The 16,715-nt window shown below is 46.5% G+C and overlaps 1 protein-coding gene across 1 annotated transcript in view; it reads left to right on the top strand.

The window, feature by feature from the left end:
• TMEM39A (transmembrane protein 39A) overlaps window positions 1-16,715 on the top strand; it is a 48,653-nt gene that overhangs the window by 17,903 nt on the left and 14,035 nt on the right. The window contains exons 2-5 of the mRNA XM_056560942.1: window positions 1,824-2,011; window positions 7,927-8,149; window positions 14,264-14,347; window positions 14,872-15,026. Coding sequence (XP_056416917.1) covers window positions 1,899-2,011; window positions 7,927-8,149; window positions 14,264-14,347; window positions 14,872-15,026 — 575 coding nt within the window. The 5' untranslated portion in view covers window positions 1,824-1,898. The remainder of the gene's footprint in view (window positions 1-1,823; window positions 2,012-7,926; window positions 8,150-14,263; window positions 14,348-14,871; window positions 15,027-16,715) is intronic.

Here is a 16,715-nt window from a genome sequence, read left to right as displayed (position 1 = left end):
TCCTCCGCTCCCCCGATGCCTCCGGTAACCGGCTCCGGTCTCCGCCGGGATCCACTTCCTGGTTGCCGGTGGTCCGCGAGTCATACTGCACTCAGCCAATCACCAGCCGCAGCGAAGTCCCAACTCGGCCGGCGATAGGCTGAGCGGCAGTGTGAGAACGCTTCAGGACACAAAATTGTTCACTACATCGGCACCTGCTCCCGGGGCCGAAAACGTCACACTGCCACTCAGCCTATCGCCGGCCGAGTCGGGACTTCACTGCGGCTGGTGATTAGCTGAGCGTAGTATGACTCGCGGACCACCAACAACCAGGAAGAGGATCGCGGCGGAGACCGGAGCCGGTTACCAGAGGCCCCGGGGGAGCGGAGGAAGGTATGTACATCTTTATTTTTTTACTGCCGGCAGTATGGAGGACAATTTTTATGTTCTGGAGTTCTCCTTTAAGAACTTTGCAGCGGAAAGGTTGACCAGTTGCCCATAGCAACCAATCAGATCGCTTCTTTCATTTTCCAGAGGCCTTTTCAAAAATGAAAGAAGCCATCTGATTGGTTGCTATGGGCAACACAGTAACTTCCTCTCTGGACAGGTTTTCATAAATCTCCCCTGGTGTCTGCCAGGATAAAATTCTGGGTGGACATTCCGCTCCCAACAGCGCCAAATGATTCAGTCGACTCTAGGACCGCTCGAGCGTGCGCCGCCGCCGCTATTGGCCACAAGTGGATCCGGATTTTGAATCTCCGCTTTGTGCGTGGTGCAGCAGAATCCCCTTAAAAGCAATGGGGCTGTGCTGCAGCTCAATTTCGGAAATTCTTTAGTGTGAATGCGCTCTAAGAATTCTAGAAGTTACTATTTCTTAAAGGGGTTATCCAGGGAAAAACTTTTTTATATATATATCAACTGGCTCCGGAAAGTTAAACAGATTTGTAAATTACTGCTATTAAAAAAAATCTTAATCCTTTCAGTACTTATGAGCTGCTGAAGTTGAGTTCTTCTTTTTTGTCTTAAGTGCTCTCTGATGACACCTGTCTTGGGAACTGTCCAGAGTAGAAGCAAATCCCCATAGCAAACCTCTTCTGCAGTTCCTGAGACAAGCAGAGATGTCATCAGAGAGCACTGTTGTCAGACAGAAAAGAACAACTCAACTTCAGCAGCTGATAATTATTGAAAGGATTAAGATTTTTTTAATAGAAGTAATTTACAAATCTGTTTAACTTTCTGAAGCCAGTTGATTTAAAGGGTACCTTTCATCAAAAAAACTTTTGATATATTATAGATTAATGTATGCAGAATAACTTTCCAATTGCATGTTCTTAAAAAAAAATATGCTTCTTTCTATTTACCGGTAATTTTCCACTTTGAAAAAATGACCACTAGGGGTCTCCCTACCAGTCCTTTTTTATAGATTTCAGACTCATGCTGGAGTCCTAAATCTCAGACTGCAGCCGGGACACAGACAAACTCCCTGGCAGGGAGCAGTGCTGAGTTTGTCTGTGTCCTGGCTGCAGTCTGAGATTTAGGACTCCAGCATGAGTCTGAAATCTATAAAAAAAGGACTGGTAGGGAGACCCCTAGTGGTCATTTTTTCAAAGTGGAAAATTAAATAGAAAGAAGCATATTTTTTAATAACATGCAATTGGAAAGTTATTCTGCATACATTAATCTATAATATATCAAAAGTTTTTTTGATGAAAGGTACCCTTTAAAAAAAAAAAATATTTTTCCTGTAATACCCCTTTAATACATCTGACAAGTCACGGAGATGTGTGGAACGTTTTTTCTATTTTGTGACGAGTAAACATTCCGTCTTCTTTTTTCCTCTTCAGAGCTGACAATTCCCGCTCGCCGTATCGTAGGCCTCGGAGTGGAGCTGACTGTTGGATGTGTACCGGTACCTTGTCATGCCCGGCGGAAGAAGGGGTCCTAGCCGGCAGCAGTTGAGCCGTTCCGCGTTGCCCTCGCTGCAGACTTTGGTTGGCGGGACGTGTGGCAATGGCACAGGGCTGAGGAACAGGTGAGAGAAAATACGAACAAAAAACGTCGTTGAGGCGAATGGCGACCACTAGTTGGCGCTGTTGTGCAGAAAACACTCGAAAACGGCGCATGTGATCAGTGTGAAATGTGTGGCCAGGTAAGGGTTACAGCACAGTGGACGCAACGTCTCCGAGGCCTGTTGGACAAGACAGGAATTGTGTGGAGAAATCGTGAAATTTGTTAGCAGAACAGCGCCGCCTAATGGACGTAATAGAAGTATAGGATACATGAAAGGGGCGAAACCCCTTTTTATTTAAAGGGGTACTCCGGTGGAAAATTTATTTTATTTTTTTTTTATCAACTGGTGCCAGAAAGAAACAGATTTGTAAATTACTTCTATAAAAAAAAAAAAAAAAAAAAAAATCTTAATCCTTCCAGTACTTATTGGCTGCTGAATACTACAGAGGGAATTTATTTTCTTTTTGGAAGACACGAGCACAGTGCTCTCTGCTGACCTCTCTGTCCATTTTAGGAACTTTCCAGAGCAGCATATGTTTGCTATGGGGATTTTCTCCTGCTCTGGAAAGTTCTTAAAATGGACAGAGGTGTCAGCAGAGAGCACTGTGCTCGTGATGTCAGCAGAGAGCTCTGTGTTCCAAAAAGAAAAGAATTTCCTCTGCAGTATTCAGCAGCCAATAAGTACTGGAAGGATTAAGATTTTTAAATAGAAGTAATTTACAAATCTCTTTAACTTTCTGGCACCAGTTGATATAAAAAAAAAAAAAAAAAAAAAAAAAGTTTTCCACTGGAGTACCCCTTTAAGTAAGCAACCATTATTAAACTGTTTTCAAACCAGGGTGCCTCCAGCTGTTGCAAAACTACAACTCCCAGCATGCCCGGACAGCCGTTGGCTGTCCGGGCATGCTGGGAGTTGTAGATTTGCAACAGCTGGAGGCACCCTGGTTAGGAAATACTGCATTATAAGTTGCACCCAATATTTCTTCTTTGAGGTCTTCTTGTATAGATACAAGGTATGAATCTTTTAGCAGGGCCCTTGTACGTTGCCTTCTTTCTCCGCTCTCTGAAGTCTCCAGAGCTGTACACCCTTTGATGCTGTTGCTTTCATCATGGAGTCAGCACATCTAACACAAGGACAGAGCGCGCGTGTGTCCGCTCTTAGACTGGAGAAAGCAGGAGGGGGGCCATGGGGGAAGATTGGAAATAGAAAAGCGATTTTTATTTTTTATTTATTTATTTTTTATTATTATTATTATTATTATTTATTTATTATAATTATTTTTTTTTTACTTAAAATACGTAATTAGTACCGAAAACTTAACGTAACTCTAAATGCTCACCCTGTCTCCCTGCTCTTCTTTCCTCTGGCTCTGTTCTGCTAGCTACTTTGTTTTTGTTTTGTTTAGGTTTGTTGTTGTGTGTGTGTTTTTTTTATTTGTATTTTATTTGTTTTTTTTTCCATTTATTATTCATTTTTTTTTTTTTTTCTCACAATTACTATCTTGAGTGTCTTTGGCTCCTGCTTGCTTGTACACGTGCACTTGTTATGTATTTTTTTCTGTTCTTCCGTTTATTGTTCGCACTTGATACCCGATTCCTTATCCATTTTCTTACGCACTTACGTTCACTTTTTCCGCTTGCTCGCTTCTTCTTGTCCTCTCCACAAATTTCTGTTAGCAACTTGTCTTGCTCTTTTTTTTTCTTTTTTTTTTTTTTTTTTTTTTTTTTATAACTATTCTTGCTTTATCCGGTAGATAGACAGCTCTCACCTCCCACTGGACACAGGTGTGCGCGGATTGGCGGAAGCGCAACTGCCCAATGTAGCAAACAAGGTAGGATGTCCAGCACACAGTATCCGTTGCAATGTGGTTTATTGGCATAAAAACAGTTTACGTGAACAGAACAGAGCGTAAACCTATGCGTTTCGGGTGACAAGACCCTTATTGCCATGACTAAGGGTCTTCTCACCCGAAACGCGTAGGCTTACGCTCTGTTCTGTTCATGTATCTGTTTTTATGTCAATAAACCACATTGCAACGGATACTGTGTGCTGGACGTCCTACCTTGTATTCTTGCTTCATGCACTCTTATTCTGCGTGCTCATGTTAATTTTTATATTTTTTTTGCTTTTTTCATACGTGCTCGCTCTTGTCTCACCCTGCGCGCTCATGTTTTGTTTTCACACTTGTGCTCACTCTTGTCTCGCTTGGTCTGCGCGCTCATGTTTTCCTACTGTTTTCACACTTGTGCTCGCTCTTGTCTCGCTTGGTCTGCGCGCTCATGTTTTCACGCTTGTGCTCGCTCTTGTCTCACCCTGCACACTCATGTTTTGTTTTCACACTTGTGCTCGCTCTTGTCTCACCCTGCACACTCATGTTTTGTTTTCACACTTGTGCTCGCTCTTGTCTCACCCTGCGCGCTCATGTTTTGTTTTCACACTTGTGCTCGCTCTTGTCTCGCTTGGTCTTCGCGCTCATGTTTTCACGCTTGTGCTCGCTCTTGTCTCACCCTGCACACTCATGTTTTGTTTTCACACTTGTGCTCGCTCTTGTCTCGCTTGGTCTGCGCGCTCATGTTTTCCTACTGTTTTCACACTTGTGCTCGCTCTTGTCTCGCTTGGTCTGCGCGCTCATGTTTTCACGCTTGTGCTCGCTCTTGTCTCACCCTGCACACTCATGTTTTGTTTTCACACTTGTGCTCGCTCTTGTCTCACCCTGCACACTCATGTTTTGTTTTCACACTTGTGCTCGCTCTTGTCTCACCCTGCGCGCTCATGTTTTGTTTTCACACTTGTGCTCGCTCTTGTCTCGCTTGGTCTTCGCGCTCATGTTTTCACGCTTGTGCTCGCTCTTGTCTCACCCTGCACACTCATGTTTTGTTTTCACACTTGTGCTCGCTCTTGTCTCGCTTGGTCTGCGCGCTCATGTTTTCCTACTGTTTTCACACTTGTGCTCGCTCTTGTCTCGCTTGGTCTGCGCGCTCATGTTTTCCTACTGGTTTCACACTTGTGCTCGCTCTTGTCTCGCTTGGTCTGCACGCTCATGTTTTCCTACTGGTTTCACACTTGTGCTCGCTCTTGTCTCACTTGGTCTGCGCGCTCATGTTTTCACGCTTGTGCTCGCTCTTGTCTCTCCCTGCACGCTCATATTTTGTTTTCACACTTGTGCTCGCTCATGTTTTGTTTTCACACTTGTGCTCGCTCTTGTCTCACCCTGCACGCTCATATTTTTTTTTCACACTTGTGCTCGCTCTTGTCTCACCCTGCACGCTCATGTTTTGTTTTCACACTTGTGCTCGCTCTTGTCTCGCTTGATCTGCGCGCTCATGTTTTGTTTTCACTGTTTTTACACTTGCTCTTGTCTCAATCACTCTTCACGCTTATGTTTTGTTTTCACACTTGCGCTCGCTATTGTCTCGCTCTAGTTGCACGCTCAGGTTTTGATTTTTGCTGTTTTCACACTTACGCTCACTCTTGTCTCACCTGCTCCTGCTCTTTCTTTCAGTCTTGCTGTCACTTTTTACCCTTTTGCTTTCTTGCATTGTCTTTCATGCCCGCTGTCTTTTTGCACTAGTCCATGTTTTGTAATTGTTGCCCACACATTTGTCTTCTTGCTCTCTTAGCCTCACTGTTTTCCTATTCTTTGTTTGTCATCTTATTGTTACTTGTTCTTCATTCACTGTAGTTTATTGTATCTTTTTTCCATTCATTGACTCACTGTTTTCCACTAGTTCTTTTATTTGTCTTCCTGTTGTTGTTTACGCACTTATTCATTCTTTTTTCCATTCATTGACTCACTGTTTTACACAAGTTTTTATTTGTCTTATTGTTGACTTTTATGCAGTTTTGCTTATTTTTTTTGTTCATTGACTGTTTTTCACCAGTTCTACTATTTGTCTTTTCTTTGTTGACGTTTATGCAGTTTTGCTTACCGTATATACTCGAGTATAAGCCGACCCGAATATAAGCCGAGGCCCCTAAGTTTACCCCAAAAACCCAGGAAAAGTTATTGACGCGACTATAAGCCTAGGGTGGGAAATACATCATCCCCCCCATGTAATCATCCAGACCCCCGTCATTTACACCCCTGTCATCATCACCGCCTGTCAATCCCTTCATCAGTGGTCCTCAACCTGCGGACCTCCAGATGTTGCAAAACCACAACTCCCAGCATGCACGGACAGCCGTCTGCTTTCCAGGCATGCTGGGAGTTGTAGTTTTGAAACCTCTGGAGGTCTGCAGGTTGAAGACCAATGCGGCCTTCGTCATCATCCAGCCCCCCCCCTCTTTTGTTTTGTACTCCCCTCCCCTCGGCGGGAAGTTAGGGTGAGCTGGTCCGGGCCATCTATGCTGCAGGGACCGTCCGGTGGGGAGGTGAGTACAAAACAAAAGGGGGGGCTGGATGATGACGAAGGCCGCAGTTATCTTCAACCTGCGGACCTCCAGAGGTTTCAAAACTACAACACCCAGCATGCCCGGACAGCCTACGGCTGTCCGGGCATGCTGGGAGTTGTAGTTTTGCAACATCTGGAGGTCCGCAGGTTGAAGACCACTGATGAAGGGATTGACATCAGAGAGGAGAGTTCACTCGAGTTTAAGCCGAGGGGGGCGTTTTCAGCACGAAAAATCGTGCTGAAAAACTCGGCTTATACTCGAGTATATACGGGATTTTATTTTGTTCATTGACTGTTTTTCACCAGTTCTACTATTTCTTTTCTTTGTTGACGTTTATGCACTTTTACTTATTCTTTCTTTTTTTCCCATTCATTGACTGATAGTTTTTTCCCATTTATTTATTCTTTTCTTTTCTTTGCTTATTGTTCTTCTTCCTGCACTCTTGCTTCTTTTTTTTCCATTCGTTGACTCACAGGCCATTCTTTATGGCTTGTTTGCTCATTGAGTGCCCTTGTTTACTCTGGTGTTCCTATTTGACATCCCGAGCTAGTGAATAAATGGGTGCTGATCTCTTTTTGGGAGCCTTCCCAATGCTGGATGGTTCATGCTGTCCTTTGCTGCAATTTAAAATAACTTTCCAATAGCATGTTATAAAAAAAATATGCTTCTTTCTATTTAATTTTCCACTTTGAAAAAATGACCACTAGGGGTCTCCCTTCCAGTACTTTTTTTTTTTTATAGATTTCAGACTCATGCAGGAGTCCTAAATCTCAGACTGCAGCTGGGACACAGACAAACTCAGCACTGCTCCCTGCCAGGGAGCAGTGTTGAGCTTGTCTGTGTCCCAGCTGCAGTCTGAGATTTAGGACTCCTGCATGAGTCTGAAATCTATAATAAAAAAAAAAAAAAAAAAAGAAAGAAGCATATTTTTTTATAACATGCTATTGGAAAGTTATTCTGCATACATTAATCTATAATGTATCAAAAGTTTTTTTGATGAGAGGTACCCTTTAATAAAAGTGGGCAATTTTAAACAAAACGGAAAAAAATGTAATGGGCACTCTCACTTTAAAAGATAAATAAATAATAACAATAATAAAAAATATATATATATATATATATAGAGAAGAAAGGTAGAAACGGCACTCCAACTTGTGGGTGAAATAATCACAAAATTTAGAGTGCCGCTTCTACCTTTCTTCTGTAAATCCTTGGGAAGTGGTCAGTTCCCGAAGTTGGCACCCACACGGATTTCAGATCCTGATATACGGTGCTTCTCCATTGTTATATATATATATATATATATATATATATATATATATATATATATATTAAATTAAGATGAAAAAAAAAATACTTTTTGACATGTTGTGAAGCAGTGTTTCCCAACCAGGGTGCCTCCGGCTGCTGCAAAACTATAACTCCCAGCATGCCCGGACAGCCAGAGGTTGTTTTGCAACAGCTAAAGCCACCCTGGTTGTGGAGACTAATCAAAATTGATTCCTATTTATATCCCACAATGCTCCGTATTCTCCCCCTTTCAGGAATGGAAGCGCCGTCGGCCTGTCCGCCCCTCCGATAACCGCTCTGATCACCCCCGAGCCGGTGCGTCACTGCCGTATTCCTGACCTGCCGCTGGACGGGAGTCTTCTCTTCGAGTTCCTCTTCTTCATCTACCTTCTGGTGTCGCTCTTCATCCAGTACATTAACATATATAAGACGGTTTGGTGGTATCCGTACAATCACCCGGCCTCTTGCACTTCATTAGTGAGTCACAGGTTGGATGTAAATGAATCATTGTGTGATTTAAAAAGAAAATCTTTGTATATTTGTGTGTGTGTGTGTGTATATATAGAATTTTAATTTTTTTTACATTTATTTATATATACATTCATGGCCGTAAATGTTGGTACCCCTGAAATGTTTCTAGGAAATGTTGTATTTCTCACAGGAAAGGATTGCAGTATCACATGTTTTGCTATACACATGTTTATTCCCTTTGTGTGTATTGGGACTAAACCAAAAAAGGAGGAAAAAAAAGCAAATTGGACATAATGTCACCAAACTCCAAAAATGGTCTGGACAAAATTATTGGCCCCTTAACTTAATATTTGGTTGCACACCCTTTGTAAAGAATAAGTGAAATCAGTGTCTTCCTATAACCATCAATAAGCTTCTTACACCTCTCAGCCGGAATGTTGGACCACTCTTCCTATAACCATCAATAAGCTTCTTACACCTCTCAGCCGCAATGTTGGACCACTCTTCCTATAACCATCAATAAGCTTCTTACACCTCTCAGCCGGAATGTTGGACCACTCTTCCTTTACAAACTGCTCCAGGTCTCTCTTATTGGATGGCGCCTTTTCCCAACAGTAATTTTAGGATCTCTCCACAGGTGATCAATGGGATTTAGATCTGGACTCATTGCTGCCACTTCAGAACTCTCCAGCGCTTTGTTGTCATCCATTTCTGGGGCTTTTTGACGTATGTTTGGGGTCATTGTCCTTCTGGAAGACCCAAGATCTCAGACACAAACCCAGCTTTCTGACACTGGGCTGTACAGTGCGACCCAAAATCCATTGGTAATCCTCAGATTTCATGATGTCTTGTACACATTCAAGGCCCCCAGTGCCAGAGGCAGCAAAACAACCCAAAACATCACTGACCTCCACCATATGTCACTGTAGGTTCTGTGTTCTTTTCTTTGTAGGCCTCATTCCGTTTTCGGTAAACAGTAGAATGATTTGCTTTACCAAAAAGCTCTATCTTGGTCTCATCTGTCCACAAGACGTTTTCCCAGAAGGATTTTGGTTACTCAAGTTCATTTTGGTAAAATGTAGTCTTTCTTTTTTATGTCTGTGTCAGCAGTGGGGTCCTCCTGGGTCTCCTCCATAGTGGGGTCCTCCTGGGTCTCCTCCATAGTGGGGTCCTCCTGGGTCTCCTCCATAGTGGGGTCCTCCTGGGTCTCCTCCATAGTGGGGTCCTCCTGGGTCTCCTCCATAGTGGGATCCTCCTGGGTCTCCTCCATAGTGGGGTCCTCCTGGCTCTCCTCCATAGTGGGGTCCTCCTGGCTCTCCTCCATAGTGGGGTCCTCCTGGGTCTCCTCCATAGCGGGGTCCTCCTGGGTCTCCTCCATAGCGGGGTCCTCCTGGGTCTCCTCCATAGGGGGGTCCTCCTGGGTCTCCTCCATAGCGGGGTCCTCCTGGGTCTCCTCCATAGCGGGGTCCTCCTGGGTCTCCTCCATAGCGGGGTCCTCCTGGGTCTCCTCCATAGCGGGGTCCTCCTGGGTCTCCTCCATAGCGGGGTCCTCCTGGGTCTCCTCCACAGCGGGGTCCTCCTGGGTCTCCTCCACAGTGGGGTCCTCCTTTGTCTCCTCCACAGTGGGGTCCTCCTTTGTCTCCTCCACAGTGGGGTCCTCCTTTGTCTCCTCCACAGTGGGGTCCTCCTTTGTCTCCTCCACAGTGGGGTCCTCCTTTGTCTCCTCCACAGTGGGGTCCTCCTGGGTCTCCTCCACAGTGGGGTCCTCCTGGGTCTCCTCCACAGTGGGGTCCTCCTGGGTCTCCTCCACAGTGGGGTCCTCCTGGGTCTCCTCCACAGTGGGGTCCTCCTGGGTCTCCTCCACAGTGGGGTCCTCCTGGGTCTCCTCCACAGTGGGGTCCTCCTGGGTCTCCTCCACAGTGGGGTCCTCCTGGGTCTCCTCCACAGTGGGGTCCTCCTGGGTCTCCTCCACAGTGGGGTCCTCCTGGGTCTCCTCCACAGTGGGGTCCTCCTGGGTCTCCTCCACAGTGGGGTCCTCCTGGGTCTCCTCCACAGTGGGGTCCTCCTTGGTCTCCTCCACAGTGGGGTCCTCCTGGGTCTCCTCCACAGTGGGGTCCTCCTGGGTCTCCTCCACAGTGGGGTCCTCCTGGGTCTCCTCCACAGTGGGGTCCTCCTGGGTCTCCTCCACAGTGGGGTCCTCCTGGGTCTCCTCCACAGTGGGGTCCTCCTGGGTCTCCTCCACAGTGGGGTCCTCCTGGGTCTCCTCCACAGTGGGGCCCTCCTGGGTCTCCTCCACAGTGGGGCCCTCCTGGGTCTCCTCCACAGTGGGGCCCTCCTGGGTCTCCTCCACAGTGGGGCCCTCCTGGGTCTCCTCCACAGTGGGGTCCTCCTGGGTCTCCTCCACAGTGGGGTCCTCCTGGGTCTCCTCCATAGCGTTTCATTTCATTTAAATGTGGACGTATAGTTCGCGCTGACACTGATGCTCCCTGAGCCTGCAGGACAGCTTGAATATCTTTGGAACTTGTTTGGGGCTGCTTATCCACCATCCGGACTATCCTGTGTTGACACCTTTCATCAATTTTTCTCTTCCGTCCACACCCAGGGAGATTATCTACAGGGCCATGGGTTGTAAACTTCTTGATAATGTTGCGCACTGTGGACAATGACAAATCTAGATCTCTGGAGATGGACTTGTAACCTGGAGATTGTTGATATTTTTCCACAATTTTGGTTCTCAAGTCCTCAGACAGTTCTCTTCTCCTCTTTCTGTTGTCCATGCTTAGTGTGGCACACACAGACACACAATGCAAAGACTTAGTGAACTTCTCTCCTCTTTATCTGCTTTCGGGTGTGATTTTTATATTGCCCACACCTGTTACTTGCCCCAGGTGAGTATAAAGGGACATCACATGCTTGAAACAATCTTATTCATCCACAATTTTGAAAGGGTTCCAATAATTTTGTCCAGACCATTTTTGGAGTTTGGTGACATTATGTCCAATTTGCTTTTTTTCCTCCTTTTTTGGTTTAGTTCCAACACACACAAAGGGAATAAACATGTGTATAGAAAATCATGTGTTACTGCAATCCTTTTCTGTGAGAAATACTTCATTTTCTTGAGAAATTTCAGGGGGGCCAACATTTACGGCCATGACTGTAGATAAAAATATAATTTATATATTTTTTATATATATATATATATATATATATATATATATATATATATATACACACACACACACATTAACTACATATATACCTTTTATTTTTTTTAATATATATATATATATCATTTTTCATGGTTTTCATGATCTCTGTTTGCTGCCAGTGAATGGGATTGTTTGGCATTTGGAAACCAATACAGACCTGATATTTTTTACAGATGAGAAGTTGTTACAGTTCTTTACTGTCTGGACCAGTGTCCCAACCCGGGTGCTTCCAGCTTTTGCAAAACTACATCTCCCAGCATGCCCGACAGCTGGAGGCACACTATTTGAGAAACCCTGCCCCCGGTAAATGTATAATGAACCTCTTCACTGCCATAGACTACTGTTGAATTTACAATTAAAGGGGAACTCTCGTGGAAAACTTTTTTTTTTTTTTTTAAATCAACTGGTGCCAGAAAGTTAAACAGATTTGTCAATTATGTACAAAAAAGAAAGTTGCAACAGCTCTCTAGGTAAAAAAAAAAATGGAGGCTCTCAGCGCACTTTTTGATCCTTTCCTTTTGTTTTTAGATTTGTAAATCACTTCTAATAAAAAATCTTAATCTTTCCAGTACTTTTTAGGGGCTGTATACCATAGATACTCGAGTATAAGCCGGGTTTTTCAGCACGATGTTTCGTGCTGAAAACACCCCCCTCGGCTTATACTCGAGTGAACTCTCCACCCGCAGTGGTCTTCAACCTGCGGACCTCCAGAGGTTTCAAAACTACAACTCCCAGCAAGCCCGGGCAGCCATCGGCTGTCCGGGCTTGCTGGGAGTTGTAGTTTTGAAACCTCCGGAGGTCCGCAGGTTGAAGACCACTGCGGCCTTCGACATCATCCAGCCCCCTCTCACCCCCCTTTAGTTCTGTACAGTACTCACCTCCGCTCGGCGCTGGTCCGGTGCTGCAGCACTGTCCGGTGAGGAGGTGGTCCGGTGGGATACTGGTTCCGGGCTGCTATCTTCACTGGGGAAGCCTCTTCTAAGCGCTTCGGGCCCGGCCCCAGAATAGTCACGTTGCCTTGACAACGACGCAGAGGTATGTTCATTGCCAACGTACTTCTGCGTCATTGTCAAGGCAACGCCTCTATTCCGGGCCGGAAGCGCGGAGAAGAGGCGCCCCCAGTGAAGATAGCAGCCCGGAACCACTATCCCACCGGACCACCTCCTCACCGGACAGCCCTGCAGGACCGGACCAGCGCCGAGCGGAGGTGAGTACTGTACAGAACTAAAGGGGGTGAGAGGGGGCTGGATGATGTCGAAGGCCGCAGTGGTCTTCAACCTGCGGACCTCCGGAGGTTTCAAAACTACAACTCCCAGCAAGCCCGGACAGCCGATGGCTGCCCGGGCTTGCTGGGAGTTGTAGTTTTGAAACCTCTGGAGGTCCGCAGGTTGAAGACCACTGAGGGCGGATGATGAGAAGAGGATGATGAAGGGGGGGGGGGTGTGGGATGATGACAAGAGGATGATGAAGGGGGTGGGGATGATGAAGGGGGGGTGTGGGATGATTACAAGGGGATGATGAAGGGGGGTGGGGATGATGACAAGAGGATGATAGGTGATGATTATGAGGATCTGGATGATGACAGGCGGTGATGATGATGAGGATGTTAATGACGGTTCTGGATGATGACAGGGGGGGATGATGTATTTCCCACCCTAGGCTTATACTCGAGTCAATAACTTTTTTCCTGGGATTTTGGGTTGAAATTAGGGCTCTCGGCTTATACTCGGGTCGGCTTATACTCGAGTATATACGGTACTAAAGAGAGAGAAAAAAAGAAATGAATTTCCTCTGATGTCCTGACCACAGTGCTCTCTGCTGACCTCTGCTGTCCATATTAGGAACTGTTCAGAGCAGGAGAAAATCCCCATTGCAAACATATGCTGTTCTGGACAGTTCCTAAAATGGACAGCAGAGGTCAGCAGAGAGCACTGTGCTCAGGACATCAGAGGAAATGCATTTCTTTTTTTGATTTCTCTTTAGTATACAGCCCCTAAAAAGTACTGGAAGGATTAAACATTTTTTAATAGAAGTGATTTACAAATCTTTTTAACTTTCTGGCACCAGTTGATTTAAAAAAAAAAAAAAAAAAAAAGTTTTCCACGGGAGTACCCCTTTAACCCCTTCACTACAGTTGATGGACTACTAGATGGGGACATCAATGGGCCCTTTGCTTGTTGCCCGCTGCCCAATTTTCTAGGAAATGCAGCTCCGTGTTCTATTGCTAACACTGCAGTAATGGATCAGTGCTGGCCTCATGCAGGGAGTTTTGCAACAGCTGGAGGCGCCCTGGATTGGAATGGTTGCTCTAGACAGCCCTCTGTGAGATAACGCAGCCTGATACATTATAAGAAACAAAAACATTTTACACTGATACATTGTAACAGTCTTATCAGGACAGGAGAGAGATTTGTGCTGCTAATACTACATTTACCTCACAGAGGATTGCGTAGAACAGATTCCACTGTAACAAACCCTCAGCTGTGAGAACATTTTATATATATATAATATTATTTTTATGATTATTATTATTGTTGTTATTGTTAATATATATAAAATAATATTTTTATGATTATTGTTATTGTTGTTAATATATATATATATATATATATAAAATATTATTTTTATAATTATTAATATTATTGTTATTATTGTTAATTTATATAAAATATTATTTTTATGATTATTATTATTATTATTGTTAATATATATATATATACAATATTATTTTTATTATTATTAATATTAGTTATTATTGTTAATATATAAATATTTTTTATTATTAATAATAATAATAATATTATTGTTTATTATTATTATTATTTTATTTACATTATTTTTTTATTTTTTTTGTCCAACATGTCTATGGTTTGGATCTTTTGGGGTAAGACCGACTCTTTTTGTCTTACAGAATTTCCACCTCATTGACTATCACTTGGCAGCTTTTATCACAGTAATGTTAGCCCGGCGCCTGGTCTGGGCCCTCATTTCACAGGTAGGTGCCTCCCTCCTCCACCTCCTCTCTTCAAAATGAAGGGCACAAAAAAAAGCATTATTAGGGTTACATTTCATGGGAGCAACCCATGTACCGTGATGCGCTGTTACATCATGCGGGTAGAACCACCGCGCAATCTTACTATAACCCTAAAGGAGGCGCAAGCAGGGGACATGGTCTCTTTTCCTGCATAAACAGCGCCACAACTGTGCAAAGGTTGTTTGCGGTATTGTAGCTAGGTGAAGTTCAGCTGCAATTCCAGAGAAAACCTTATTGACAGGTGTGGCGCTATTTCCAGGTGCACGGTGAGAATTCCCTACACCAGTGTTTTCCAAACTATGCCTCCAGCTGTTGCAAAACTACAACTCCCAGCATGCCCGGACAGCCTTTGGCTGTCCGGGCATGCTGGGAGTTGTAGTTTTGCAATAGCTGGAGACACAAAATGGTTCAATTGATGGTATCCTGTGGCCCACCATTAAGATCTTTTTTATTGACCCTCCCCCCTTTGTATGTCTCTCCATTAGGCTTCTCAGGTAGGATCGGCATCTATGTTCCAGTATGGCGCTCTGATCACCGCCCGCCTGGTCCTGCTCACCCTGTGCGGGTGGGTTTTCTGCTGGACCCTCGTCAACCTGTTCCGCAACCATTCAGTTCTGAACCTGCTCTTCCTGGGCTACCCGTGAGTACCGTCTCCCCTCTTCCGTGGGAACGTGGGATTTTATACGTGGCTGCGTCCGCCATTGCAAAAGTCGCATCAGTTCATCTGAACCCTTAGACGACACAGGGCGTACACCATTGCGGTCTGGGTATTTATGAAGCGTGCTTACAAGCTGAGCGCGCTTCATACGTGGCTACTATTGGGCAGAGATCGACGCTGTTGCAAATGCCCAGCATTGACCCTGGGGGGGGCGTGATCGGGACTTCCATGGCAGGATTATGGGTCCTGATCAGCGGAGATGCTGGCCTCCTTGCCCCCTGATCTTCTCTCTGCTAATATAGTCTGATACTGTATGCACTGCGCACATACAGCATTTTACGTGCTCTCTACTTGCGCTGCACACACGCACTGCTCTCTACGCGCGTTCTCTAGGCGGGGCTGCGCGCGAGCACTGTTCTCTAGGCGGGGCTGCGCGCGAGCACTGTTCTCTAGGCGGGGCTGCGCGCGAGCACTGTTCTCTAGGCGGGGCTGCGCGCGAGCACTGTTCTCTAGGCGGGGCTGCGCGCGAGCACTGTTCTCTAGGCGGGGCTGCGCGCGAGCACTGTTCTCTAGGCGGGGCTGCGCGCGAGCACTGTTCTCTAGGCGGGGCTGCGCGCGAGCACTGTTCTCTAGGCGGGGCTGCGCGCGAGCACTGTTCTCTAGGCGGGGCTGCGCGCGAGCACTGTTCTCTAGGCGGGGCTGCGCGCGAGCACTGTTCTCTAGGCGGGGCTGCGCGCGAGCACTGTTCTCTAGGCGGGGCTGCGCGCGAGCACTGTTCTCTAGGCGGGGCTGCGCGCGAGCACTGTTCTCTAGGCGGGGCTGCGCGCGAGCACTGTTCTCTAGGCGGGGCTGCGCGCGAGCACTGTTCTCTAGGCGGGGCTGCGCGCGAGCACTGTTCTCTAGGCGGGGCTGCGCGCGAGCACTGTTCTCTAGGCGGGGCTGCGCGCCAGCACTGTTCTCTAGGCGGGGCTGCGCGCCAGCACTGTTCTCTAGGCGGGGCTGCGCGCCAGCACTGTTCTCTAGGCGGGGCTGCGCGCCAGCACTGTTCTCTAGGCGGGGCTGCGCGCCAGCACTGTTCTCTAGGCGGGGCTGCGCGCCAGCACTGTTCTCTAGGCGGGGCTGCGCGCCAGCACTGTTCTCTAGGCGGGGCTGCGCGCCAGCACTGTTCTCTAGGCGGGGCTGCGCGCCAGCACTGTTCTCTAGGCGGGGCTGCGCGCGAGCACTGTTCTCTAGGCGAGGCTGCGCGCGAGCACTGTTCTCTAGGCGGGGCTGCGCGCGAGCACTGTTCTCTAGGCGGGGCTGCGCGCGAGCACTGTTCTCTAGGCGGGGCTGCGCGCAAGCACTGTTCTCTAGGCGGGGCTGCGCGCGGGCGGCACTAGAGGTCTCCCCACCAGTCCCGGCCGCAAGCCCTTTTTATAGATTTCAGACTTATGCTGGAATCCTAAATCTCAGAATGCAGCCGGGACACAGACAAGCTCCTCTCTGTTTACAACTGCATGTGCAGAGAGAAGAAGGATCGGAGCTCAGATAGTAAAATGAATGAGGGCCTGCAGTAAGGCCGAGTCAGGAGTATGCACTGCTGTGCTATGAGCACAGTGTAGTCTCCTGCCTGTCTGATTGATAGGCAGGGAGCAGTGCTGAGCTTGTCTGTGTCCCGGCTGCAGTCTGAGA

The sequence above is a fragment of the Hyla sarda genome, chromosome 2 (assembly GCF_029499605.1).
Source record: "Hyla sarda isolate aHylSar1 chromosome 2, aHylSar1.hap1, whole genome shotgun sequence".
NCBI lineage: Eukaryota > Metazoa > Chordata > Amphibia > Anura > Hylidae > Hyla > Hyla sarda.
The sequence above is the reverse complement of the archived record's forward strand: the minus strand, read 5'-3'. Positions and strand labels throughout refer to the sequence as shown.